General features: G+C 48.5%; 1 protein-coding gene across 1 annotated transcript in view; it reads left to right on the forward strand.

Moving 5' to 3' along the window:
- PHLPP1 (PH domain and leucine rich repeat protein phosphatase 1) overlaps positions 1-26544 on the forward strand; it is a 214777-nt gene extending 188233 nt beyond the window's left edge. The window contains exons 12-17 of the mRNA XM_020905594.2: positions 955-1117; positions 8815-8945; positions 12096-12200; positions 18717-18911; positions 20998-21226; positions 24541-26544. Coding sequence (XP_020761253.2) covers positions 955-1117; positions 8815-8945; positions 12096-12200; positions 18717-18911; positions 20998-21226; positions 24541-25674 — 1957 coding nt within the window. The 3' untranslated portion in view covers positions 25675-26544. The remainder of the gene's footprint in view (positions 1-954; positions 1118-8814; positions 8946-12095; positions 12201-18716; positions 18912-20997; positions 21227-24540) is intronic.
- Positions 26545-26771: the final 227 nt, after the last annotated feature.

A 26771-nucleotide genomic window follows, 5' to 3' on the forward strand; every position in this document is an offset into this window, starting at 1 on the left:
CTGGAGAATTCCATGGACAGAGGAGCCTGGTGGGCTACAGTCCATGGGGTCTCAAAGAGTTGGACACAACTGAGAGACTAATACACACACACAGAAGGCCTGGAGGTGATCCGGGTGTCCCGCAGCATTCTCCTCCTCACCGCCACTTTGTTTTCACACGTTATGTCGGAGGAGTGTGGGGAGTGGGGTTTCAGGAGAAAGCATATCTTCATATAAGCTGTTCCCTCTTCTCCTCTGTACCCCCTTGAGGTTTCAGTGCCAATACAAAGAAAGCCTACTCTTACACTAAGCTCTTTTAAAGCACATATACTGGATCAGTGCTAACTTTTGACCCATTTGAGTAGGATTTTCAAGTTCTGATTTGAAGTTCAGACTAAGCCACATAGTGAAGTGATTGTTGTCAGGATAACTTAATTCACACACAGAGTTTTAATAGGAAAAGGACATCCGTTTTTCTTCTTGTTGCCAATTTAAAGAGTTGAAGCTGAGACTTTTTGTTTTGTAGTAAGAAAAGTGTGTGTGTTTGTTGCTCAGTCGTGTCCAACTCTGTGCGACCCCAAGGACTGTAGCCCACCAGACTCCTCTGTCCTTGGAATTCTCCAGGCAAGAATACTGGAGCAGGTTGCCATTTCCTATTCCAGGGGATCTTCCTGACCCAGTGATTGAACTCGGGTTTCTCGCGTCTCATGCATTGCAAGCGGATTCTTTACTGTCTGACCGACCAGGAAAGACCCCTGTAGTAAGAAAGGAGGTGTTAAAATACTTTGATCCTCAAAAAGAGTAGTGAAAAAGTGATTTAACAAATCATTTGTTAAAATGATTCTAAGTGAATCTTTAAAGAATCTTCAGACTAAATTACCCTTTGGTTCTCATTATCTATTATTAGTATTTTCTTTTTAAATTTCCTTCTAATTATTTTGTGACTTGTCCACCTTGGATTTTCTCTTTCTTTAGTAAAATGGCAAAACTGGAGGAGCTTGAAGAGATTGACCTTAGTGGGAATAAACTGAAGGCCGTCCCGACAACCATCATGAACTGCAGACGCATGCACACGGTGACTGCTCACTCCAACTGCATCGAAGTCTTCCCTGAAGTTATGCAGCTCCCGGAAATCAAGGTATGTGGTCCAAGCCCGTAACCCCCAGCCTTCAGGTCTGCAGAGAGACTTGTTTCGTCTGAGTCACCAGTTCAGGATGTTGGCACCCTCATTGGGTCTCCTCAGAATGAAGACATCTCTGTTGTTCTTGCCCCATCCTTCCTCACTGCTGGGCCACACTGCTGAGTTGGCCAAGGTGGGAGGGGGAGGGGAACCATTAAACAAGAAACCCTGGACTGGGAGTGGGGAAGGTGGCTCCGAGGTCAAGAGTCTGCCTGCAGAGATGCAGGAGACCAGGCCCCATCCCCGGGTCAGGAAGATGCCCCGCAGGAGGGGCAGCCGCCCACTGTAGTGGAGGGTCCCATGGACACAGGAGACTGGGCCCCATCCCTGGGTCAGGAAGATGCACCGCAGGAGGGGACAGCCGCCCGCTGCAGTGGAGGGTCCCATGGACACAGGAGCCCGGGTCCCATCCCCGGGTCCGGAAGATGCCCCGCAGGAGGGGACAGCCGCCCACCGTAGTGGAGGGTCCCATGGACACAGGAGCCCGGCGGGCTGCAGTCCGTGGGGTCACAAGGGATTGAACACTACTTGCGACTGAACAGCATCAGTCGCATAGCCGCCTCGCTCGTTCCCATCATGTCTAACAGCACCTGCCGCACCTTTCCTCAGGGTGTTTGTGAGACTCGGACACTGACCAGGCTCAATAGGAGTTCGGCAGAGCCAGCAGCACCACTGCACCCCACGCCCTGATTAAACAGCAGCGTCCCCCCAGCACTGTGGAGTAGTAGTAATTCCCTGGGCAGATGTAGTCTCACTGCTGCTACTATGACCAGAGATTCACTTCAGTTGAATGATGCTGGCAGGACAAGTAGTATCTCCCACGTGGTAGGCAGGGAAGCTGAGGTGCTGAAAAAGAAGTGGTTTATGTCAGTGAAGAGAGCAGCTTGGTGGCAGAGACTTTCTGCACCTCCTGACCCTGAGCACTCTCACAGGATGAAACCAGTTCACTAGAAGGAACGTCATCTAATGATTTTTTTTTTGGCACAAAGAATAAGAAGTTCTTTCATTTGTATCTCAGCATTTCTGATTATTCATTTTATACTTAAAAAAAAAACAACTCTGGCTATAGACTCAGGATATATTCTGATCTCCTAAAAAGGAACAAATGTCATCCTATTTGAAGACACTTTGAATAACATGAACGATTTTTCATCACAGGAGTACATTTACATGGTTGAGGTGTGTATGAGCCGTGTGATAAGTGTGTGTGTGTATGTGCTTTAGGCCATGAAGTATTTTACTGTGAGCACTGTCTTCTCATATATGACTGTGGCATTTTACAACACTTACTGAAAACTAGCAGAATTTTTCTTTTTTGGCCACGCTGTCTGGCTCGCGGGATCTTAGTTCCCTGACGAGGGCTGGAGCCCGGGCCCCTACAGTGGAGGCACAGAGTCTTAACCACCACACCACCAGGGAAGTCCCAGAAGTATTCTGTTTTTACTTTATAGCACCTTTTACAGTGGGTAAGAGGCAGGCTTCTGAAAGGAATCGATCTAGAGTTGGATTCCAGCTAAAAGTCACTTAATTGTTCTGTTTCCTCATCTGTACAGTGAGGGAAAGAACAGTACAGAGTTGCAGTATTGCCGTGAGGATGAAATGAAATATAACATGTAAAGCATCTGAAATAGAAGTAAGAACTCTTAAGGAGAGTGCTAAATGTGGACTATTATTAGTGACAAGGCCTCCATAGGGGTCAGCTCTGATGTTGATTATATGGAGCAACTGTTTTGACTGATGATCAACAAAATCCAGGAAACCTGTCGCTTAAGCACAGGCTTCTCTGATTCCAGCACAGGAGCTGTGTTGACAGCTGAGCCTGCTGGGGGCTGCTGGCCAGCTGACCCTGGGAGGGGGCGTGGTGGGTCATGGGTGCTCATTAAACAGGGCCCTGTGCACCCTGGCCTCCGGGTTAACCTCCCGTGTGCTGTCTTATTTTCTGCACCTGTCTTTTAATGTTATCAAACTCTTAGTTGTAGATTCTTTTGTTTTTAAGTATCTGGTTTAAAATATGGATAGACGTTTACACTTTTCAAGTTTTGACTAGATTTTGCACAATGTGAATGTTGTCCTGCAAAAGCAAACTTTCTCTTAGACTCTTCCTTGGGTTCCTGGCTTTTAAAATTGGTGCCTTTGTGTTTCGTTTAATTTCTTCCCTGTTGTCTGCTCTCTGTGCCCTGATTTGCAGCCCCTGCGTTGGGGGTGGGGGAGGGTGTGTGGCTGGAGCTACACCAGTGGCTTGTGGGGTCTTAGTTCCCCTTCCCCAGGGTTTAAACCCAGGGCTCTGGCAGTGAAAATGCAGGGTCCTAGCCACTGGACCACCAGGGAAGTCCTACAGCCACTTTTAAAATTTTACTTTTGGTGTTATTTTTTAATAGTTTTTTTTTAATCCCAGATATTATATCTTAGCATTTTCCTTATGTTAAAAATGTCCAGTCTTTCTGACCCAGCAATTCCATGACCAAGAGATATTTTGTTGTTGGGGTTTTATTTGGAGGGGCGGTGATGCTCTGTATCAAGTATCCTTTATATACAAAAGTATGAACTTTGCAGCCCTGGACAGATAGTGTTATTGAAAAAGTAATAGTTACATTGTTTGAGAACTCTGGATTGATATTTTGGTGTTATTTCATATGAGAAACAACTCATTCATATTTCATATGAGAATATTTTAAGCAGCTATGTAAGTATTTACACACATTTAAACCATCCAAAAGAAAATTCCTGGTAAAAATAGTGGCTGATAACAAATGATAAAATACCTATAAGAGTCATCACTGCAAACTGAGCCCTAATGCATGTTTTTAATATAAAAGAAATCATTTTTTATAAGTTGAAATAATCTAGCCTATGTTAAAAATTTTATTATGGTTCAGATGGTGAGAATCCATCCACCTGCAATGCAGGAGACCCAGGTTTGATCCCTGGGTTTTGGGAAGATCCCCTGGAGAAGGAATGGCAACCCACTCCAGTATTCTTGCCTGGAGAATCCCATGGACAGAGGAGCCTGGCGGGCTGCAGTCCATGGAGTCACAAAGAGTTGGACATGACTGAGTGGCACTAGTAATCCTAGATTATATTCTTAATGCTTCTTGAAAATAAAGTACAGTAATTGTAAGGTGTTTCATATAAAGTGTTAAAATCATTGCAATTATAAACATTAGCAGATAACATAATTTTAAAAAGAATAAGGTTCTATTATATTTAGCTAGTTCTCCGTGAGCAGTCTCATCTTTTAAGAAGGAGAGGGCTTGTTCACAGCTTTGTTACCAAAGCTTTAAAACCAATTATCATTTAAAAGAATAAACAAGTTTTCTTACTAAAATATATATACTAAAATGTAATTTTTGAAACTTGTAAAATTAGGCCGTTATCCGCATACCCCTAAAACAGAGACCACGTGCCTCCCCTAATCTTGGATAAAATGTGGGTGTAGGCTTCCCTCATTTTGGTGCATTCAGTGATATCTCACAGAGTGATCGTCAGGCAGCAGATTCTCTGTGTGGGCCAGAAGTCATATAAGTTAGTAGGAAAAGGTTAATTTTTTGGAGTTTCCTGGTGCGCTCGAGGGCACCCAGTCATAGAAGCTTTGCTCCCTAGGATTACTGTCTTCACCACTGTTCGGCACTTTCTTCCAAACCCACCACCAATCCTGTGTCCTGGAGCAGGTCGTGTTCCGTTCTGATTCTAAAATAGACACACCTCCACCTCCTTCTGGATACAGAACCGCTTGGTCATCAGCTAGAGAAGAACACCTGGTCCTCGAGTCCCCACGTCAGCCAGGCTTGGCGTGAGGTCCCAGCGACGTCCTGTCTGGGCTGCGGTGCTGGTGGCCCAGAGAGCAGCGGAGCCGCCTGGGCAGCCCTCGGCCCCTCTCGCCCAGGCCCCTCACCTCGCTCCTCAGCAGTGACAGCGAGACTGTAGGAGCTGTGCAGCAAAACCCCAGCTCTTCGTTGAATGACTTCCAATTAGTGGCATATTCCTACCATTTTCAAAGTGGGGTTTAAGCAGGTGAGATTGAAACACCATATACCAGCAACTTTGGTCAAATTTTCCATAGGGTCCTGATTCTGGCCCCTAGGTGAACAGCATATTTTAGAATGTTTTAAGTTCTCCCCAGAAGGTTATTTTCATGTTTGTGCTGTGAAGTAATAAACCATTTGGACAAGTTGAGTGATGTCATCTCTAGGACTGTTGTTTTCACTGGGAAATGGAGTACAAAATGTTTTTAATACGCCACACTCTTGACAACAATAGCTCCAGGAAGTTGAATTTCCCTTGGAATCAAGCCGTGTTTGTTTTTTCTGAAGTGGGATGAGAGCAAGAGAACCAGCTCAGTCATAAAACACAAAGCATGTGGGGAAGTGATGGGTCAAAGCGGATGAAAGAAAAGGCATTAATTCTTTGGAAAGGAGGGTAAGGGAAATAAAGACACACCAGGGACCGGTTAGGTGGCAGTTTGGGTGGGGTAGCTGACCTTCTAGACTCAACAGGTCACCCAGGAACTGAAATATCCAAAAACCAGGAAACAGGAACAATTGTCTTTCTGATCCTGGAGTCTAGGTATTAGTTATTTAGGAATTCTTCTAAAATTTGGGGAATCTGGCATCCATTCCTGTTTGGAACAAAAGCTGTGGAAAAGGAATGAAGCAGTGTCTCCCAGGACAGGGCCATTGAAGCCGCTTTTCCCCCTGCCGCACTGGCCACACAGCCCGCAGGAAACTAGGCCTGAACAGTCTCTCTCTCTGAGTCAGGATAATGTATTATCTCAGACAGATTGGTTTGTTTTTTTAACTCAAGTTTGAAAAATTATTTCAGCAGGTCTTTTAAACACAAAGCCACGCCCTTTCCAACCAAATACTGCTTCATCTTATGAAGTGGGCTGTGTGTACATGCAGATAAACAACTGGCCCTCTGAGAGTCGTGTGTGTGTGAAAAGCATCTCTTCAGAGATGCTCCGGGGAAAGGCGCACTTGTGACCGTGAGTCCTCGGGGAGGTTGGCTGGGAAGTGGGCGCTGTCATGCTCTCGACAGTCTCCTATCCACAGGGAGAAGAGAAGTAAGATCATATGCCCCAAAGTCTGGAATATCTATAAACTGGAATCATCTATAAACTTCTTTGACATCTCCTTTCTGATCTAAAATTACATGTTTATTTTGTGTTCTACTCTTTTACCATTTCTTTTAGTTTTAATATAGAAGTGAAGGCTCCATAGTCTTCTAAGTAACACTGACGCCCCCAGAAGCACAGGCCAGGTGTCCTGTAAGTTTATGATACACCACTGAGTCTCCCCAAGGGCACACATAACCAGTTTTAAGAAGAAATGATGAAAAGGAATTGCTTAGCTTATATATAGGATGCATTTCATTAAAGTCAGATTTTAGAAATAGTTTTGGTGTTGAAGGGAATTTACTATTTGCAGCAATGGAATAGTAATTGGTGGATTGAAGATTTTTTTGAAAAAAGTTTTACCCTGATGGTCATTTTTGTCAAGGTGTTGCCAATAAGGTTTCCTAAATCTAAAATCCAGTTGAGAAAAATCAGAGATACTGTATATAAACTTAAAAGGAAGGGTCTTTACAAATTAATGGAGAAGGGAATGGCAACCCAGTCCAGTGTTCTTGCCTGGAGAATCCTATGGACAGAGGAGCCTCGTGGCCTGCAGTCCATGGGATCTCAAAGAGTCAGACATGACTGAGCAATTAACACTTTTACAAATTGAAGTTCTTCTTTTGCTTATTCAGTCCACAAGCATTAGTGGAAGACTATTAAAAGAATAGGCAATAGTGCTTGTAAGCAAAGCACTTACTGTCTGTGTTAGCACCAGAGGTCGTCACCAGGTATCAGCGTCCTGTACTTCTTAGGAATAAACCCCCTTCAGTATGCACGGCTGTGTAAGGGGTGTTTCTCCACTCAGCCTGCCCTTAATGAGATGAGTTCCCGTCTCATGCAGAAGCAGTCACATTTAAAAACATCGGTTCCTTTGCAGTGCTACTTACTCTAGACTGAATTTAACCTAAACATGTGTATTGCAGTTCCAATCCTAACAGATCCATTAAGATCCGTTCATTTATTCAGTCAACAAATAATTGGCAGGCAGTAGTTTGTTTCTCCTTGTGGTGAAAGCATCGGTCGAGCTTCTGCTTTGCGCAGTGTGCTAAAAACACATGAGACGTGGGAGGAGATGCAGCAAGGAGAGTGTGAAGCGTTCCATCCACAGAGGATGCAGTGCAAGGGCACAGACAGGTGAGAACAGGTTGGCGCAGAGTCCCTCTGACACAGCTGAACACCGCGTGAGGACGCGGGCACCGAAAGGCGGTCCAAAGGCCGCAGCTGAGGACTTTGGGGGCATGTTGGAGGGTGGCAGGGAGCGGCAGAGAGACTGAGGCTGGAGTGGAATGAGATAGAAAAAACCACATCAGAAAACCACCCCGGCAGCACCATGAGGAGCGGATCAGAGGGAAGTGAGGCTGAAACAACGTTGGGAAGTGCTCAGTGGTCAGAACAGGACGGTGGAACTAGATGGTGCGGAACTGGCTGCAGGGAGTTCAGGACTGGTGACCAGATGGGCCTGGGAGGGCTGGTGCATGAACCCGTCTCTCAGAATCTGTATCGCTGTCCCCAAGGTCACTTTTATAAATGATACCCCACGAACTTGTTTATAATCTGGTAATTTAAAGAAGGAGCAATTTTATGTCTATGGAATTGTAAAAGTTTACATCTTTAGAGGTAACATTAAAAACATTATTGACCAATTGCATAAAAGTCAGTGATGTTCCATAGTGTCTTTAATCTTTTCCCGTAATACATACTCTGACCTCTGAATTCGTTTGTGTCAACCATTTAACCTTCTGTGTTACCAGCACCTGTCAGTCCTTGAGCTCATGTTTCATCACCATCAGGAGACTCTGTTGATACCGTGTGATGTGCTGTTTTCTCTCTACTGATATATACGGACCGTGCTACCGGAATAGCCCATAATGATGCAGTATTATCAGGGTTTCATTCAAGTCCAGGTGGCATACAGCCATTATTTATAATTGGAAAAACAACAAAAAGGAGGAGATGACGATGTCCCTATTATTAACATTTAGATTAAGTGAATTCTTGCACTTCTGTTCAGAGTATTAATGCTATCAAAGGTGATGAGAGAGAAGATCTGGAATAAATGAAATGTAATGAAATTGTACCTACATTTATGATTTTTATATTTTAATAATAAGGCTAAAGAAAGATACAGAACTCTAACACTGGTTATGTTCAGGTGTTACAGGGTAGTGGTGGTGGTGTAGTCACTCAATCATCTCTGACTCTTTGCGACCCCATGGACTGTAGCCCGCCAGGCTCCTCTGTCTGTGGGATTCTCCAGGCAAGAGTACTGGAGTGGGTTGCCATTTCCTTCTCCAGGGGATCTTCCCAACCCAGGGATCGAACCCAGGTCTCCTGCATTGCAGGCAGACTCTTTACCATCTGAGCCACGCTGGAAGCCCTAGTCCGTCGTAAATGTTTAGGGCTAAACAGCAGACAAACATAGTTCCTGCATTTGGCCGTCATAGTGCAGTGAATCGTCAGACTGATTCTCCTGCAACAGAGCATTAGAACCACTTGAACCACGTCTGCAGACCATGTCTTCTTTTTTCCACTTTTCCTTCAGTGCGTGGACCTGAGCTGTAACGAGCTAAGCGAAGTCACGTTACCAGAAAACCTGCCTCCGAAGCTGCAAGAGCTGGACCTGACTGGAAACCCCCGACTCGCCCTTGACCACAGAACCCTGGAGCTGCTGAAGTGAGTCCTTCGTGAGGCGCCGCATCCCCTCACTGCAAACATTGAGTGGAATGGGAAGTGTCTGACTCACTAGGTCTGTCTGCACAGACTTGAAGTGAAGTGATTTGTGAGTCTGTAGTTCACCAAGATGGACGGACAGCCAAAAATTTTTTTCAGATAATTGGATACTCCTGTCCTTCCAGAAAGTTTTTAAGAAAGTGTTCAGACAAAAAGAGATGAGAATAATGAAAACAAAGTAGAAAGGGAGATTTAAAGACAGGAGACCTGCAGCTCTCCCCACTGTTTTAACAGGATGCAGAGGCTTGGCCCAGGTCCCTCAGTGTGCCCGTACCTTAGTCTTTTCATCTTTAAGGGAGGGTGGTCTACACGCGTCTAAGGGACTTTTCAGAACTAAGAATATGTGGGTTATCAAGACATATTTCACCCTTACACAGGTAACTTTTGAGTGTTTAGAAATATGACATGTCATTTTGTGTTAAAAATAATTGTATAAAAATGTGTTAATAAGTGAAAGCAGCTCTTTGGAGAAAAATAAAAGTCAAATTTCTATTGCACACCAAAATAAACTCCAGCTAAATTAAAGAGTTAAATCTATAAAATGAAATAATTTTTAAAAGTAAGAAGAAATCATATATATTCACAAACCAGAAAAGAACTTTTAAGGCCAAAAAAGAGAAGGGGAATCACAAAAGAAGTCAGTATATTGGTATTAATATTTATGTTATATGTAGTTATGTGTGAGTCAATAATGCTAATACTCATTCAAGCAGAAAATAAGCACAGGACATTAACATTTAATAAACAAAGTACAGACAGTTACATGAAAAGATCATTATGCAGCTTTATTAGTGTATCAAGGAAATATTAAATGTTTAAATAATGACATTTTTCCTCTCAAATTGGTGCTGATGGAGGATTGTCGTTTTATATAAGTTTTTTAAAAAGCCATTGGCTCTCTGTTAGATTTTTTAAAAAGTATTCGTATACCTAAACAAGGTTTTCTGTGGTAAAAATTTTATTCTAAAAATAATCAGAAATGTGTTCATTTTAGGCATAGGGATAGTCATCAAGATATTTCTAATTACATTTAGGATGACTACAAAATCACACAGGGAGATTTTCATGACGTAATTAGAAAAAAAATGCAAAACCATATAGTTAATGGAATGACCCCACTATTATACAGGCCTAAAACGGTGCCCGTTAAATTCTCTACTAAAGAGTATATGGTACTGGAATGGCTGGAGTGCCTGTAGTGAAGCACAGGTGTGCTCCCAGATTTAAAAAGATGAGTAACAGGCAATGACATCATAGCACTCTTCAGGTAAAATCGTCACCCTCTGTTTAATATCTAGAAAGTTGTGGCCCCTTAATAACCTGGTAGAGGTTCCATATCTAATGTGTAACTTAGACCCTCTGTCAAGGGCTGGCTGGTCTGTTCTCCACAAGGCAGCGTCAGTCCATGTGGTGACCCTTCTACAGGGTTAAGCTCCAGCTCCCAGACCCCCTCAGCCTCCTCTCAGGATGCACACGAGTCCGCGCCCCGCTCACTTCAGAGGGCCGCCTGGTCGCACTGTTCTCAGCCTGGCGGAGGATGAGGGCTGCTTCACTGGAAAGGACTGGGGCGGGGGGGAAGGGGGCAGGGTTATTCTTTTCTTTAATAATCAGGCTAGGAAATGGAATTCTTTAAAGGCTCTCTGTTCTGTTTTTTGTTTTTTTAGTATATATGTCTTTAGAAAGGAACGTTCCATTTTTCTCTAGAATTCAGAAAGGTAAGCAAAAAATGCAGTGAGAACCTATAAGACATGCCTTAAGAAACCCAGTGCATTGCTTACCATGGTACATGGATCACATCTGGTACCAGGTCATATGGAAAACAAACAACAGCAGGTCTTTTTTAAATACCCCTTTTATTGATGTGTTTGAAAAAAGGATATATCCCCCTGATGTAAAATGAGGTATTTTATTTCAGAATTTTCCATTGGCACCCTCTGTGATATTTATGTTTCTCAGCTTTTTAGGATAAGGGAAAAGTGATGCCTTCTGGTAGTTAAGAGTAGAAGCTTCTGTTTAATGAAATAGTTTTAAATTTCAAAGAAATTGCCACCAAATATTTCTAGAATCAAAGTTAATATTATTGGGTGTTGATTTGCTTCTTAGTTGACTACTTCTTGGGAAAGGTATTCCGTGTTTATTATATTGTGGAGTTAATAAATGCCAACAGATAATTTAAGTTCTTGGGCTCAGGACAGAAGTGTTTAGGTTTTGAAATTATATGCCCTTTCTCTTAATTAATAGGGGAAAAAAACTAGTGGCAGTTTACAAATAGGGATTTATCTCACCGTGTGGTAGGCAGCCTTTTAAGGACCTGCTACATATCTGTATGACTTCGTGTTCATGGGCATTGAATGCTTTCTCATAGGCTGGTTTTTAATGAACTGAGTTTGAGGGTTTACTCTTAATATTTCTGGTTGTCATCCTATTGGGCCAGTTACAGCATACCACAGCCAAGGTGAGATAAGAACTTATCTTCCCGTTTATATATATGTAGTTAGCATGAAATTTATCGAATTCCCCTCATTTATTTCATAACTTTATGATGTTGGTCTCAGCATGGTTGGCTGTGCACGTGAGGAAAGAATTGGAAGCATCAGGGAGCGGCAAGTCCCCAGTAATGTTCTATAAGTATTTAAAGGGGTGATATGAGCAGATATTGGATTTAAGGATGAATGTTGCAGAACTCTCTTGCATCATCCAGGCAAAGTACGATTGTAGCTGAGGTTTCGTTCTTTTCACATCTGAGTTTCATGTTGTGAGAACACACCTAACTTAAATAGTTCCTGTTCTCATGCCAAGGCTGAAAGCCTTCCATTCCCAGCAGAGAGCAGCCGTCCAGGGCGGTGAGTGTGAAAGCCCTTAGTAACCGCCGCTTGACGCTAATGAACTCGTTTCTGTGCTCTGTGTGTATGCCCCTTGGTTTCATTATGATGAGTAGCTGGTTCTTGCTGCTGATGAACATTTCAGACACATCAAACACAGTGAGAAATGGTAAGGACAGAGTGCTTAGGTGTTTCTCGTTTCTCAGGTGAAGGTAGCAATGAGCACCTGTTCTGTTTTAATGATTCCTGGCCCCTCTGTTTCTCTGATCAGTAATATCCGCTGTTTCAAGATTGATCAGCCTTCGGCAGGAGATGCTTCTGGAGCTCCAGCCGTGTGGAGCCACGGCTACACTGAAGCTTCAGGGGTGAAAAACAAGTAAGTTGAAACTTTGGGATGAGAGCTGCTGCCCTCCTGCCTCCCCGCCATAGCGGGGCAGAAAGAAGCCCCTCACTGGCACAGACTTCCCTGTGCCACCTTTATTCCGGCCTGTCTCCCCAGAGGGAGGCCACCACATGACTTAGGCGGGAACGTTAGCTCAGCCCTGCTTGGCATCATATCCTCCCTCTTTGTGAGAGAGGTTGCTAGGAGATGGTGTAACTGACACATTATGTCTCTGTGAGACTCCAGTGTTTGGAGAAGGCGTGAGTATTGAAACGCATCCCTGCTCTTTTGAAAAGCCCCTTTATCTTTCTCTGAAGCCTGTTTACCAAGCAAAACAGGAACAGTATTAAAGCAGCAGAAGTAGCCTTGATTGTCCTTATTCGCGATCCCTTACTGCACTGACAGCATTTTTGTGGAGCTGTCTTTTACAGTCTCAATCAGCTTGTCAGGAGTTTGATGTCCATTCTCTGTAATGTCAGCTGCTTGTCTTGCCTCCAAGTCCTGTCCATCTTAATTCCTTTCTCTTCCCTCTTTTCACCAACCTTCCTTGTCTCACATGCAGATGTTGGTTTCTTGAGAATCGTAATCCTGCTCTTCAGGCTTGCTTTTTATGAAGGGGTGCTGATAATCAGTGCGGGTGAAGAATCCGCCTGCATTGCAGGAGACGTAAGTGTGGCCCCTGGGTCAGGAAGATCCCCTGGAGGAGGGCAATGGCAACCCACTCCAGTCTTCTTGCCTGGAGAATCCCGTGGACAGAGGAGCCTGGTGGGCTGCAGTCCATGGGGTCACAGAGTCAGATGTGACTGAGCGACTGAGCAGCGGCAGCAGAGAAGCAAAGGCTCCTATAACTCGGAAGAGGCGTTATTTCACTAGCGGCGATGTAAGACCTCAAAATGTTCAGAGCGGGCAGGGTGCAGGTGGACAGGAAGTGGAGGACGACCTCATGAAAGCCAACAGCCTTCAACCCGAGTTGCCCATGAGAATCAACCAGGCGAGGAGCTTTAAAGAGCATTCTCCCGCTGAGGACCGTTCAATCAGGACGCTTTAAAATCTCCCCCAGGCGACTCTAACGGGCATCCGGGACTGAGGCCTGCTGGCTATCTTTCCTTCATGGAAAGTAAAAGGTGGAACTATGGTTGCCGTGCTGACTGCCTTTCCTTGGGTCAGAAAACAGAACGGAAGTCACACTGTGGGTCTGACACGTCCGTCCCCTCCTCTCTCCCTGGGAGTGTGACAGGTATGTTAGAGGAGACGCACACTCCATTTATCACGTTAGGAAAGTCCCTTCTGTTCCTAGTTTGCTAAGAGTTTTCATAATGTGTATCAGATTTTTTGTCATAGGTTTTTTCTTCATCAGTTGAGGTGATCACTTTTTTTTCCTGTCTTAGTTGAGATAATGATTTTAAAATGTGGAATCCGCCATGCATTTTCAGCATAAGTTTCATGTGGTCATGATGTATTACCTTTTTATATTCTGCTGGGCTCAGTTTTCTACTAATTTGTTGATCATGTCTGTATTCACAGTAATTTTTCTCTTGTGGTGTCTGATTTTGATATCAGGGTGATGCTGGCCTCACCTCATAAACTGAGTTGAGGAGTATTTTGTCTTCAGGATTCTGCAGTCTTCTGGAAGAGTTTCTATAGCCTTGATATTATTTCTTCCTAAATTTTTGGTAGTAGTTGCCAATGAATTCCACCTGGACCTGGAGTTTTCTTTGGTTTATAACTAAATATATGATTTCTTTAATATAGGATTATCTCTCTCTTCTTGAATGAACTTTAGTAATTTGTGTCTGTCAAAGAATTTATCCATTTTCATCTAGTTTTCAAATGTATTGGCCATCATTCAGTCAGTCAGTTCACTCAGTCGTGTCCAACTCTTTGTGACCCCATGAACTGCAGCACACCAGGCCTCCCTGTCCATCACCAGCTCCCGGAGTTTACTCAGACTCATGCCCATCGAGTCGGTGATGCCATCCAGCCATCTCATCCTCTGTCGTCCTCTTCTCCTCCTGCCCCCAAACCCTCCCAGCATCAGGGTCTTTTCAAATGAGTCAGCTCTTTGCATCTGGTGGCCAAAGTATTGGAGTTTCAGCTTCAGCATCAGTCCTTCCAATGAACACCCAGGACTCATCTCCTTTAGAATGGACTGGTTGGATCTCCTTGCAGTCCAAGGGACTCTCAAGAGTCTTCTCCAACACCACAGTTCAAAAGCATCAATTTTTTGGTGCTCAGCTTTCTTCACAGTCCAACTCTCACATCCATATATGACCACTGGAAAAACCATAGCCTTGACCAGACGGACCTTTGTTGGCAAAGTAATGTCTCTGCTTTTTAATATGCTGTCTAGGTTGGTCATAACTTTCCTTCCAAGGAGTAAGCATCTTTTAATTTCATGGCTGCAGTCACCATCTGCAGTGATTTTGGAGTCCAAAAAAATAAAGTCTGACACTGTTTCCACTGTCTCCCTATCTATTTCCCATGAGGTGATGGGACCAGATGCCATGATCTTAGTTTTCTGAATGTTAAGCTTTAAGCCAACTTTTTCACTCTCCTCTTTCACTTTCATCAAGAGGCTCTTTAGTTCCTCTTCGCTTTCTGTCATAAGGATGGTGTCATCTGCATATCTGAGGTTATTGATATTTCTCCCGGCAATCTTGATTCCAGCTTGTGCTTCTTCCAGTCCAGCGTTTCTCATGATGTACTTTGCATATAAGTTAAATAAGCAGGGTGACAATATACAGCCTTGACGTACTCCTTTTCCTATTTGGAAACAGTCTGTTGTCCCATGTCCAGTTCTAACTGTTGCTTCCTGACCTGCATACAGGTTTCTCAAGAGGCAGGTCAGGTGGTCTGGTATTCCCATCTCTTTCAGAATTTTCCACAGTTTATTGTGATCCAGAGTGGAAGGCTTTGGCGTAGTCAGTAAAGCAGAAATAGATATTTTTCTGGAACTCTCTTGCTTTTTTGATGATCCAGTGGATATTGGCAATTTGATCTCTGGTCCCTCTGCCTTTTCTAAAACCAGCTTGAACATCTGGAAGTTCACAGTTCACGTATTGCTGAAGCCTGGCTTGGAGAATTTTCTTGAAGAGATCTCTAGTCTTTCTCATTCTGTTGTTTTCCTCTGTTTCTTTGCATTGATCACTGAGGAAGGCTTATCTCTCCTTGCTATTCTTTGTAACTCTGCATTCAAATGGGTGTATCTTTCCTTTTCCTTTGCTTTTCGCTTCTCTTCTTTTCACAGCTATTTGTAAGGCCTCCTCAGACATTGGCTATAATATACCATTATTCTCCTTTTACTATCTGTAGGATCTGTAGTAATGTCTCTCCCCTCTCTCCTGATATACTTATCATCTGTCTTTTTATCCTGACCAAATTGGTTTCAGGTCTATCAGTTTTATTGATAATTCTCAAGGAACCAGCTTTTGGTTTCATTGAATTTTTTTGTTGTTGTTTTCTTTCTGTTTTCTATTTCATTGACTTCTGCTCTTATTTTTATTATTATCTGCTTGTTTAGATTTATTGTGCTTAATGAATTTCTAGCTTCTTAAGGTATAAGTTTGGGTCACTGATTTGAGCTTAGGGTATTAATATTCTAAGCATTTAGAGCTATAAATTTCCTCCTAAGCAGTTTTCCCAGTGTGGTTGGAGAACATACTTTGAATCACTTGAATCTTTTAAAATTATTAAGACATTTTCTGGCCCAAAATATGTTTATTATGGTAAATATTTTGTGTGCATTTGAAAAAAAATTGGGTACATTGTTATTTAGATCAAGTTTGTTGAAAATGTTGTTCAAGCCTTGACTGTCCTTACTGATTTTCTGTCTACTTTTCTGTCAGTGCCTGAGAGACTGTAATTACAGGCTTGTCTGTTTCTCCTTGTGATTCTCTTAGTTTTTGCTTCATGTATTTCAAAGCTCTATTATTAAGTGCATAAACATTTAGAATGTTACAGTCTTGTGATGAACTGACCCTTTAATCACTATAAAATAACTATTTCTGTAATGTTCTTCATGCTGAAATATATTTTGTCTGATATTAATGTAACTACTCTAGCTTCCTTTTGTTTAGTGTTAGCATAGTATAGTTGACCCATCAACTACTTCAGATTAAGAGGCACCAACCAACCATCAGAAATCCATGCATTGCTTTACAGTTAACCCTTTATATCCAAGGTTCCACATTTGCAGAGATTGTAATAGAGGGGGAAAAAATTAACACATAAGTGGACCTATGCAGTTTAAACCTGTGTTGTTTAGGGGGCCAGTGTATATCATTTCTAATCCTTTTTGCTTTTAACCTATTTGTCTCTATGTTTAAAGTATATTTCTTATAAGCAGCATATGGTTAAGTCTTACTTTTTAATATAATTTGAATCTTTTTGGGTAGTGTCTAGACCATTTTTATATTTAATAAAATACTGATGTGGTTAGGTTTAAATCTGCCAGTTTAATAATATTTGTCTTCTGTTTGTCTCATCTGTTCTTGATTCTCGTTTTCTTTATTCTTTTGGGTTATTTCTTATTCCTTGTTATCTCTTGTATTTGTTCTCATGGGTTCTACTCTGTGTGTGTGTGGTTTGTTTTGGGTCTGTAGTATAACCTTGACCTTGTTCATTACGGTTTACCTTCGAGTAGTAGCATCCTTTCATATGTGTGATAAGAAGCTTACATTGTGTACTTCCACTTTCCCCTCCTTGTCTTTGTGCCATTATTGTCACGTTTTATACTTCTGCTTTTGTTATAAACCCCAGGATACATTATTATAATTTTTATTTTAAAGTTATTTCCCAAAGTATTTCTCAACTTCAGTATTAGTGACATTTTGAGCCAGATAATTATTTGTTGTTGGAGAGCAGGGGAGGGACGGGGTGTCCTCTGCATTTTAGGATATTTAGCAGCACCCTCGACTCTACCCCCTAGATGCCAATATCAACACCATCCCAGTCATTACAAGCAAAGATGACTCCAGGGGGAAGAATGTCCCCTGCTGAGAACCACTGTTTTGTTCTTTCATTTGTGTTTTGGCTGCACCCTGCAGCATGTGGGATCCTGGTTCCGCAATGAGGGGTCAAGCCTGTGCCCCCCATAGTGAAGGCGTCAAGTCTTAACATGGACTGCCAGGGAAGTCCCGAGAACCACTGTCCTAACGTGATTTTTAAAATAAGAGAAAGAAAACGTTTACATGTACTAACCTCTTTGTTATTTCCGACGCACTCCATTCTTTTGTGTAGAGCAAGACTTCCATCTGGTAGGGCCATTTTCTTCTGCTCCGCCTATTTCCTATTTCTTGTAGTGCCGTCTTTTTGTGTGTGCATCTGAAAATGTCTGTTTTGCACCTTCACTTTCGGAAGCTGTTCTCACTGTTTAGAAAGCAAGGGTGGCGGTCTTTCTGTAAGTCCTTGAAGACGCTGCTGCCCGTCCTCCGCCTCCCGCACAGTTTCTGACAAGATCTCTGCCATCTCTGCTGTTCCACAGGGGGTGTGCTGTCCCTCTGCCCCCACCCCCACCTTCATCCCCGCTTTTCAGCAGTTTGATGTGCCTCAGTTAAACTTTTTTTACTTGCTTTCGCTTGCTGTTTGTTGAGCTTCTTGTCATTTTCATCAGATTTGAATATTTTTATCTATTAACTCTTCAGAATGTTTTTCCGCCTGTCTCTCCTCTCTCCTGAAGACCCCAGCTCCCTGCGTGTTAGGCTGCCTGAAGCCATCTCCCCACTTACCAATGCCGTGGCTTTTCGTTCCTCCCTGGCGCTGCCTGTTTTGGAGCGCGTGTGGGACACGGAGCCCCACGGACGCAGCCTAAGTGGAAGGACTGTGGGTCCCCCGAGCGCCGCGTGTGGCCCTCCTCCCGCTGGTGTGCACGTTTCTCTTCCTCTTCCCAGTGTTTCAGTGGTGACTCCGTTTTTGCTCCTTGTGGAAGTTTTCCTTAATAAACATTTTGTGAACGAATGTGGACATATGCATTTATAATCTGGTGTTATTCCCCATGCCTCTTACGGTCTTTCTTTCAGTGCTATTTAAAAATAAAATCATCAGAAGAAAAGAGTGGGGGAAAGCTATGAAGCATAAATACGTGCTCATTTTTCTTCACTTACAGAAATTAGTTGATGTAAATTAGCTGGGGTTCAGTCTTGTTGTTGTTCAGGCACAGTCATGTCCAGCTCTTTGCCACATCATGAACTACAGCACACCAGGCTCCTCTTCTCCTTTATTTTCCAGAGTTTGCTCAAATTCATGTCCATTGAGTTGGTGATGCTGTCTAACCATCTCATCCTCTGCTGCCCCCTTCTCCTTTTGCCTTCAGTCTTTCCCAGCATCAGGGTCTTTTCCAATGAGTTGGCTTTTCATATCAAGTAGCCAAAGTATTACCTATTCTTAATCTACTCAGAGTCACGAAGAAAGAGACAAGACTGGATTAAGCAAATGGGAGAAGAACCACAGTTGGGTTGGGCATGGAGAAGAAAAGATGAGTTGACTCAGCACAGAAGCATGTTTGCTTTGCAGGTTGTGTGTTGCGGCCCTGTCGGTGAACAACTTCTGTGACAACCGGGAGGCCCTGTACGGTGTGTTTGACGGAGACCGCAATGTGGAAGTGCCCTACCTTCTCCAGTGCACCATGAGTGACATTTTGGCAGAAGAGCTGCAGAAAACAAAAAACGAAGAAGAATACATGGTCAACACGTTCATCGTTATGCAAAGGTAAAACTTAGAGCACCTGCTGTGGGCTTTCTTGTTCTTGTTCGTGATCAAATTTTAAAAGGCCAGGAGGTAAGTCATTCTTCAGATGGTGTGTGTGTGTGTGTGTGTGTGTGTGTGTGTGTGCGCGCGCACATGTGCATGCGTGTGCTCAGTCGTGTCCAGCTCTCTGCAGCTCCATGGACTGTACAGCCCACCAGGCTCCTCTGTCCATAGGGTTTCCCAGGCAAGAATACTGGAGTGGGTTGCCATTTCCTCCTCCAGGGGATCTTCCCAACCCAGGGATCAAACCCATGTCTCTTGCATCTCCTGCATTGGCAGGCGGATTCTTTACCACTGAGCCACCTGGGAAGCCCTGTTCAAGACAGTGTTGCTAGAAGCATCATAGGCCTTTCCCTAGAGATTCTGGCCACCTGGAAGTTGCGGAGCGTTGTTTCTGACTCTGAGGGCTGAGTGTCGTAAGTGCCCCACATTCAAAGCCTCGCTCGCGCTGTCACTCTGAAGGCGTGTAGGCTGTGAAGGCGCGCCTGCTGGTGTTGCACTGCAAACGTTTGCTGCTGTGGGACCAGGAGGCAGAGAGCGCTTCAGAGGTCATGGGAACAGTGACGACCTTTTCTGCTCCGCTTCTTTTTCTCTCCCTTGATAATCTGCCAGAGGAAATACTTTGCGGCAGGGCTAGGAAAAGTGTCCTCTGAGGAATGCTGCCCCAGAAGCCTTGGCAGTTCCCCCAGGCATGAGGACTCCTGGAGAGCTCAGCAGAGGCGTCCCGGTGAGGTTCTGTGCCACAGCTCACCTCGGTGGGCATGTGCAGTTAATAATCGATGCTGATAACAGCTAATGTTTAGTGAGTCCTTAATATATACCAGTCATTGTTCTAAGTGCCTTAATGCCAAGAGGTGTGAGACAGGGACGTCTGTCTGCACAGCTGTCTACTTTTCTGTTTTGACCACCGTCTTGTTTCATAAAAAGGCAAACACGTATTATAGACACACGCATCACCTGGATAGCCCGCTCACACAGCCCAGAGGCCTGCTCTTTATGGACCCCAAGTACTGGGTCAGAGTTAAGAGCTTGAGACCCTCGAACCCTGGTCGCTGGCTGCACTTCCCCCAGATACAGCCCGAGCTCTAGCTTGGCTGGCAGAGTCACGGCCTCTGACAGCAGGGAAGCCGTGCTGCCTTGGTGGAGTCTGGAGCCAACGGCCTAGACGTGCCCGAGCTGGGGTCCGGAGGCCCCCGCCATCCGCCTGTCTTCGCGTCACTTCCTGCCTCGTTTTCCCTGTGGGTTAGTGGGATACAGGGCGTGTGGCGATGCTCGCAGTCCTTGCGAGAAGCGTGTGTCTGCTCTGCCAGCATCCTGATGCCTGTGATCAGGCCACCCTTGTTCCCATCCTTGGTGACCCCGGCCTGACCTACAGGGTCTGCCCTCGTGAACAGTGGGGTCCGTCCATCTGGCCCTCCCTGCTCCTGCCGTGCCCAGGCTCAGAGTGGAGGCTCTGCCAGCCTCAGGCCTTGCTGGCGGGGGTCTGAGCGCCTTTTGATTGCCAACACTTGCAGGTGTCTTGTGTATTCAGTGCATGATGAACTCATGGCAAGTAAGAGCACTTTGGAGCCTGTCATTAGATGGTCTTTTCTGTAAATATTTGAGGATAGACCTCATTCCTCCAGGGAGTCGCACTGTGTAGGACCAGAACGTGAAACCCAGTGCATGAAGGCTCCTGCCCGCAAGCAGCCTGTGGGAGAGGGGTGATCAGCCATTCTGATGCGTCGGTGGGCGTTCATGCCTGCTCCTGTGCGGTGGTTCTCGGTCCTTCTCAGGAGCAGAGGGGTGGGGGAGACACGGCTCCCCCTCTGGTTTGGCCATGCTGATTCGGGCGCCACAGGCCACACCGAGCCGGGAGAGGGCTCTTCATCCCTCAGTGGCTCCTCGGCTTTGCATGGCGGAGCGGCACCGCCCAGCTGGGAGCAGACCCCCGTGTGTGCCCATGTGTGCATCCAGTCTCACGGGCTCTTCCCCCAAGCTCTACTTCCCTGTCCCGTGGGGCCGTCTGGCAGCGGTGTGGGCTCTCAGCACTGTCTCTGTATTCCAGGAAGCTGGGCACAGCCGGGCAGAAACTCGGAGGCGCTGCCGTCCTTTGTCACATCAGGCACGACCCTGTGGACCCGGGAGGACCCTTCACCCTGACCTCCGCCAACGTGGGCAAGTGCCAGACGGTGCTGTGTCGGAACGGCAAGCCGCTGCCCCTGTCCAGGTCGTATGTCATGAGCTGCGAGGAGGAGCTGAGGAGGATCAAACGGTACAAGGCCATCATCACCGAGGTGAGAGGGCGTCTTCCTCGGTGGGGGGCGGGGCGGGGGAGGAAGACTGGGAGGAGGCGGCTGAGACTGGCTGGGGAGCATCTCCCTCAGCGTCCTGTAAACACCAAAGCTGAGCCGAGATTCCAGATCCGAATCCATAGCATCACAGACCAGACTCTGTGTGTGATGTGTCTGGGACATTATAACGTCTAGAATACAGAACAGGGCCAAAGGCCTCTCCGCGTCAGGGCCATCTGTTCCTCAGGTGTCCGCAGTGGGGCTCAGGTCCGGTGGCCTCTCTGCATCAGGGCGGGCACCTGGTGGCCTCTTCACGTCAGGGCAGGCGGTCACCCCGTCTCTTCTTCAGGGCGCCCGCCGAGGGGCTCAGGCCCAGCGGCCTCTCCACATCAGGGCGGGCGCCTGGCGGCCTCTCCACCTGGGAGCCAGGCGGTCACCCCATCCCCTCCTCAGGGCACCCGCCGAGGGGCTCAGGCCTAGCGACCTCTCCACGTCAGGGCGGGCGGTCACCCCGTCCCCTTCTCAGGGCGCCCGCCGAGGGGCTCAGGCCCAGCGGCCTCTCCACGTCAGGGCGGGCGGTCACCCCGTCCCCTCCTTGGGGCACCCGCAGTGGGGTTCAGGCCCCACAGAGGTCACACTGCCCGCCCTCCTGTCTTCCTGGCTCTGGCGCCGGCAGGCCGTCACCTTTCAACCTCAACACCTCGGTGTCCTCCTGGGTGAGGTGGGTGTGGTGAGGCCCCCCGAGGCCAGCATACATATCAGTGTGAACTCACTAGTTCCTTCAGTTCGTGACTCCTGCTGCACTCGAACAAGGCGGTGAGGGATTCTCAACCAGGGGCCATTCCCCGGTCAACACCATAGGCACTTGGTAATGTCCGAGGACATTTTTGTTGTCACAGCTGGGGTGGAGAGTGCGTGCTTTTGGCACCTAGCCTGTAGAAGCCCGTAGATGTGCGTGCGTGATAGTCACTCAGTCACGTCTGACTGTCTGTGACCCCATGGACTGTAGCCCGCCAGGCCTCTCTGTCTCACGGATTCTCCAGGAGTGGGTTGCCGTTTCCTTGTCCAGGGGGTCTTCCCGACCCAGGGATCGAACCCTGGTTTCTCCCCGCATTGCAGGCGGATTCTTTACCGTCTGAGCCACCAGGGAAGCCCAGGTAGAAGCCAGGGACGCTGCTGAGCCCCCCACGGTGCGGGCCGGCCCCTCTGAGCCCCCCACGGTGCGGGCCGGCCCCTCTGAGCCCCCCACGGTGCGGACCGGCCCCTCTGAGCCTCCCACGGTGCGGGCCGGCCCCTCTGAGCCTCCCACGGTGCGGGCCGGCCCCTCTGAGCCCCCCACGGTGCGGGCCGGCCCCTCTGAGCCCCCCACGGTGCGGATCGGCCCCTCTGAGCCTCCCACGGTGCGGGCCGGCCCTCTGAGTCTCCCACGGTGCGGGCCAGCCCCTCTGAGCCTCCCACGGTGCGGGCCGGCCCTCTGAGTCTCCCACGGTGCGGGCCGGCCCCTCTGAGTCTCCCACGGTGCGGGCCGGCCCCTCTGAGTCTCCCACGGTGCGGGCCGGCCCCTCTGAGCCCCCCACGGTGCGGATCGGCCCCTCTGAGCCTCCCACGGTGCGGGCCGGCCCTCTGAGTCTCCCACGGTGCGGGCCGGCCCCTCTGAGCCTCCCACGGTGCGGATCGGCCCCTCTGAGCCCCCCACGGTGCGGGCCGGCCCCTCTGAGTCTCCCACGGTGCGGGCCAGCCCCTCTGAGCCCCCCACGGTGCGGACCAGCCCCTCTGAGCCTCCCACGGTGTGGGCCGGCCCTCTGAGCCCCCCACAGTGCGGGCCGGCCCCTCTGAGCCTCCCACGGTGCGGGCCGGCCCCTCTGAGCCTCCCACTGTGCGGATCAGCCCACCTGAGCCCCCCACGGTGCAGGCCGGCCCCTCTGAGCCTCCCACGGTGCGGATCGGCCCCTCTGAGCCCCCCACGGTGCGGGCCGGCCCCTCTGAGCCCCCCACGGTGCAGGGCGGCCCCTCTGAGCCTCCCACGGTGCGGGCTGGCCCCTCTGAGCCCCCCACGTGCAGGGCGGCCCCACAGCACAGTCTGTGGCCCGGAAGGTCCGAGTGCTGCTGCTGAGAAAAGCCGTCGGGCTGCGGCACAGCCTCCAGAATGGGCTGGAAGAGCCGGGCTCCGTTCACACATTCATCCTGCAGTGTGGGTCACCTCCGTGTGCCGGAAACGGGTGGGTGCTGTCGACGTGATTCCCGTGTAGACGCACATCTACCCACAGGAGGTGTCCAGCCTCATCTCGTCGATAAAGCCTGAGGAGCCGTGTGACGCGCAGGTGGACCATGGTGGAGGTCTGCAGTCGGCAGAGACAGACTGACTCCAGGACGGCTCCGACCAGGGCCATGAGGAAGATCTCCCGTGGGAGCCTGGGAAAGGAGTCTGCCTGTCGAGTCCAGTCCCCTTCCCGTTCTAAGAGCAGAGAGGACTAAGGTGGACACTAGATACCATGTAGGGAGTCTCAGATGGGAGTGTGTTAGATTATTACCTGTGTATTGAATTCCGTGCTCAACAGTACACGGTGCGGAGATTAACCATTTCCACTGAAGAACTTGAAGAATAAAGAACCAAGCAGGTACATCATGGGCTCCTCGCTCCAGCCTCGGAGTAAAAGCTTTTCACTGGCAAACTGTGAAGTTTTAGTTCACAGTTCAGATGGTGGGAACCCAGCTGGACTGAAGCAGGAGGTGTCATCGTCTGCATTTGCTGCCAGGAAAGTCAGCTCAGGGGTTACAGGAGCCGCCTTTCTCGTGGAATACATGTCTGCCTCTCCAAACACCTCACTCCTCCCCACCCAGTCTCACCGCGGTTTCCCCAGCAGTTTGTTTCAGCCTCAAGTTTAAAACTGCTCACTTCTGAACCTTCCAGCGCTACGCCTGCTGGTTGCTGGGCTGTGGGCAGCGGTCTGAGATGGGGGCCATCACGCTGAATTGCACCTGCCTGGGAGCGTCTGCCACCCACGGCTGGCTCAGCAGGCCCTTCCTCCCTGGACCCCTGTGCATTCCCAGAGATGCTGATCAGCCCCTGTTGCTGACTCAGCCAGGTGACTGTGTACTTTGGAGCAGACAGGTCCCAACACAGGGAATGCATGAAGCGCTTTCACGGTCCCTCCTGCTCCCTGCCTGCCGCGGGCTTCTGCCCTGGGTTCTGATGACAGGTGGCTGGGAGCCCCTCAGAGGAGGTGGACAGGCCTGCAGGGGAGCTTCCCCCATGCAGGAGCCCCGCCCCCCAACTCTCGGTCGTAACGTCTGCTTGGCAACCCCTCTCTTTCCAGGACGGCAAAGTGAACGGAGTGACCGAGTCCACGCGCATCCTGGGCTACACCTTCTTGCACCCCAGCGTGGTGCCCCGCCCACACGTGCAGTCCGTGGCCTTGAGCCCGCAGGACGAGTTCTTCATCCTGGGCAGCAAGGGGCTTTGGGACAGCCTGTCCGTGGAGGAGGCCGTGGGCGCTGCGCGCAGCGTGCCTGATGCGCTGGCCGCGGCCAAGAAGCTCTGCACCCTGGCGCAGAGCTACGGCTGCCGCGAGAGCGTGAGCGCGGTGGTCGTGCAGCTCAGCGTTCCCGAGGACAGCTTCTGCTGCTGCGAGCTGGCCGCGGCCGCCTCCCTACCGCCACCCAGCCCCGGTGTCTTCACGCCGGCCTCTGGTGCGGCCGCCCGGGAGCGGCCGGCTGACGGGCTGGGTGCGCCATCCTCTAGCAGCGGCCTGGCCTCCGAGATGAGCAGCGAGCTGTCCACGTCGGAGATGAGCAGCGAGGTGGGCTCCACGGCCTCCGACGAGCCGCCGCCACCAGGCGTGCTGGGCGAGGGCAGCCCCGCCGGCCCCTGCGAGCCCCGCTGCGCGCTGCACCCCGGCAGCACGCCCGGCGCCTTCCAGCGGCAGCTGTCCAGCGCCACCTTCTCCAGCGCCTTCTCGGACAACGGGCTGGACAGCGACGATGAGGAGCCCATCGAGGGCGTGTTCAGCAACGGCAGCCGCGTGGAGGTGGCGGTGGACATCCACTGTGGCCGCGCCAGGGACGGGGAGCGCCGGCGGCTGCCCGCGCCCGGCCCACCGCCCGAGGCTGCCGACGAGGGCGCGGGCACCGCGGAGGACGAGCTGTGCGCGGCGCGGCGCGCGGATGGGGCCGCGGGGACCATGGGGCGCCGGCGGGGAAACGGCTCCGTGGCCCCCCAGGAGCGCAGCCACAACGTGATCGAGGTGGCCACCGACGCACCACTGCGTAGGCCGGGCGGATACTTTGCGGCCCCGGCGCAGCCCGACCCGGACGACCAGTTCATCATCCCCCCGGAGCTGGAGGAGGAGGTGAAGGAGATGATGAAGCAGCGGCCTCCCGCGCCGCCTCCTGCGCCGCCACGCCCGGGCCCGGCGGAGCCCGCGGACTGCTGCTGCGACACTCCGCTCTGACCCGCCCCGGGCCCCGCAGACCAGGGCCGCCCGCCGGCTCCAGACGGCTCCGCTGCCTGCAGGCCCCCCTTCTGTTGGCCGTTTAAAAAAATAATTACCACTTTTCTTCTAGTGATGCTTTACCCGTATGATTTCAATTTGTTAACCTCTTCCCCTAACATATCAGATGTGTAAAGACGAAGAACAAAAGGTTTAATATATTACAGAGAAACAGTTAATGTAATGTTTTTTAAAATGGCTTTTTTGTTGTTCTGTTTGTGTGGAAGGCAGGGCAGGTTGCCAGTGCTTAAATGATTTAATAATAATGTAATTATTTGTGGGGGGAAGACGTTTTCTTTTTTTTTTTTTTTTTTTTTTTGTCTTGAAAATGATAGACATTTGTAGAATATGGAGACTAACTCCTAGGAGTTGTTTTACTCTGTCAGGTGACTGAAGTCACTGGGATTCACTAATTTTCTCTGAGAGAACCGTTGATTGAGAAATTTCTATTGTAAATAGCTCCATGTTGTATAGTGATGCTTCAGAATTTCGTAGCTTTGGCGTAAGGGACACAGACTGAACAGCTGATTCCTGGTGTCCCCCCCCCCCCCCGCGCGCCCACAGGGTCTCCCACTGATGCGCCTGAGCCCTGCTGAGGGCACTGGAAGGGACCTGCCCCCAGGGGCCGCTGACCCACTCCTCCTCCTCCTCCTGTTCCCGCCCAGCCCCTTCCTTTTGCAGACACTTTTTAACTGTGTTCCTTACTGCTGCCACAATCAGCATGATTGTGTAAGCATTCAGTTAGATCCTTTACATACCGAGAGTTATATTAAAGCAGAATGCACAAATGAACATGTCATAATTTTGGTATAATAAATATAAAATTTACAAGTCCCGGACCCATCTGCTTTTGTCTGGGGAGCCAGGTGTGTCTTGCAGATGATCACGCCCAGCTTGGGTTTGGAATGAATGCATGTAACTTTGGGGTTATCTGGTGCTTCTGTCTTTGATTTTTTTTTCTTTTGAAGAAAAAATAACCCAACAGGTTAAAGTACCTTGAATGAAGGTAGTGAAATCCACCCTGTAGTTAACAATATGTGTAGCTGGTTTACAGCATT

Source organism: Odocoileus virginianus, unplaced genomic scaffold (assembly GCF_023699985.2).
Source record: "Odocoileus virginianus isolate 20LAN1187 ecotype Illinois unplaced genomic scaffold, Ovbor_1.2 Unplaced_Contig_26, whole genome shotgun sequence".
NCBI classification, from domain to species: domain Eukaryota; kingdom Metazoa; phylum Chordata; class Mammalia; order Artiodactyla; family Cervidae; genus Odocoileus; species Odocoileus virginianus.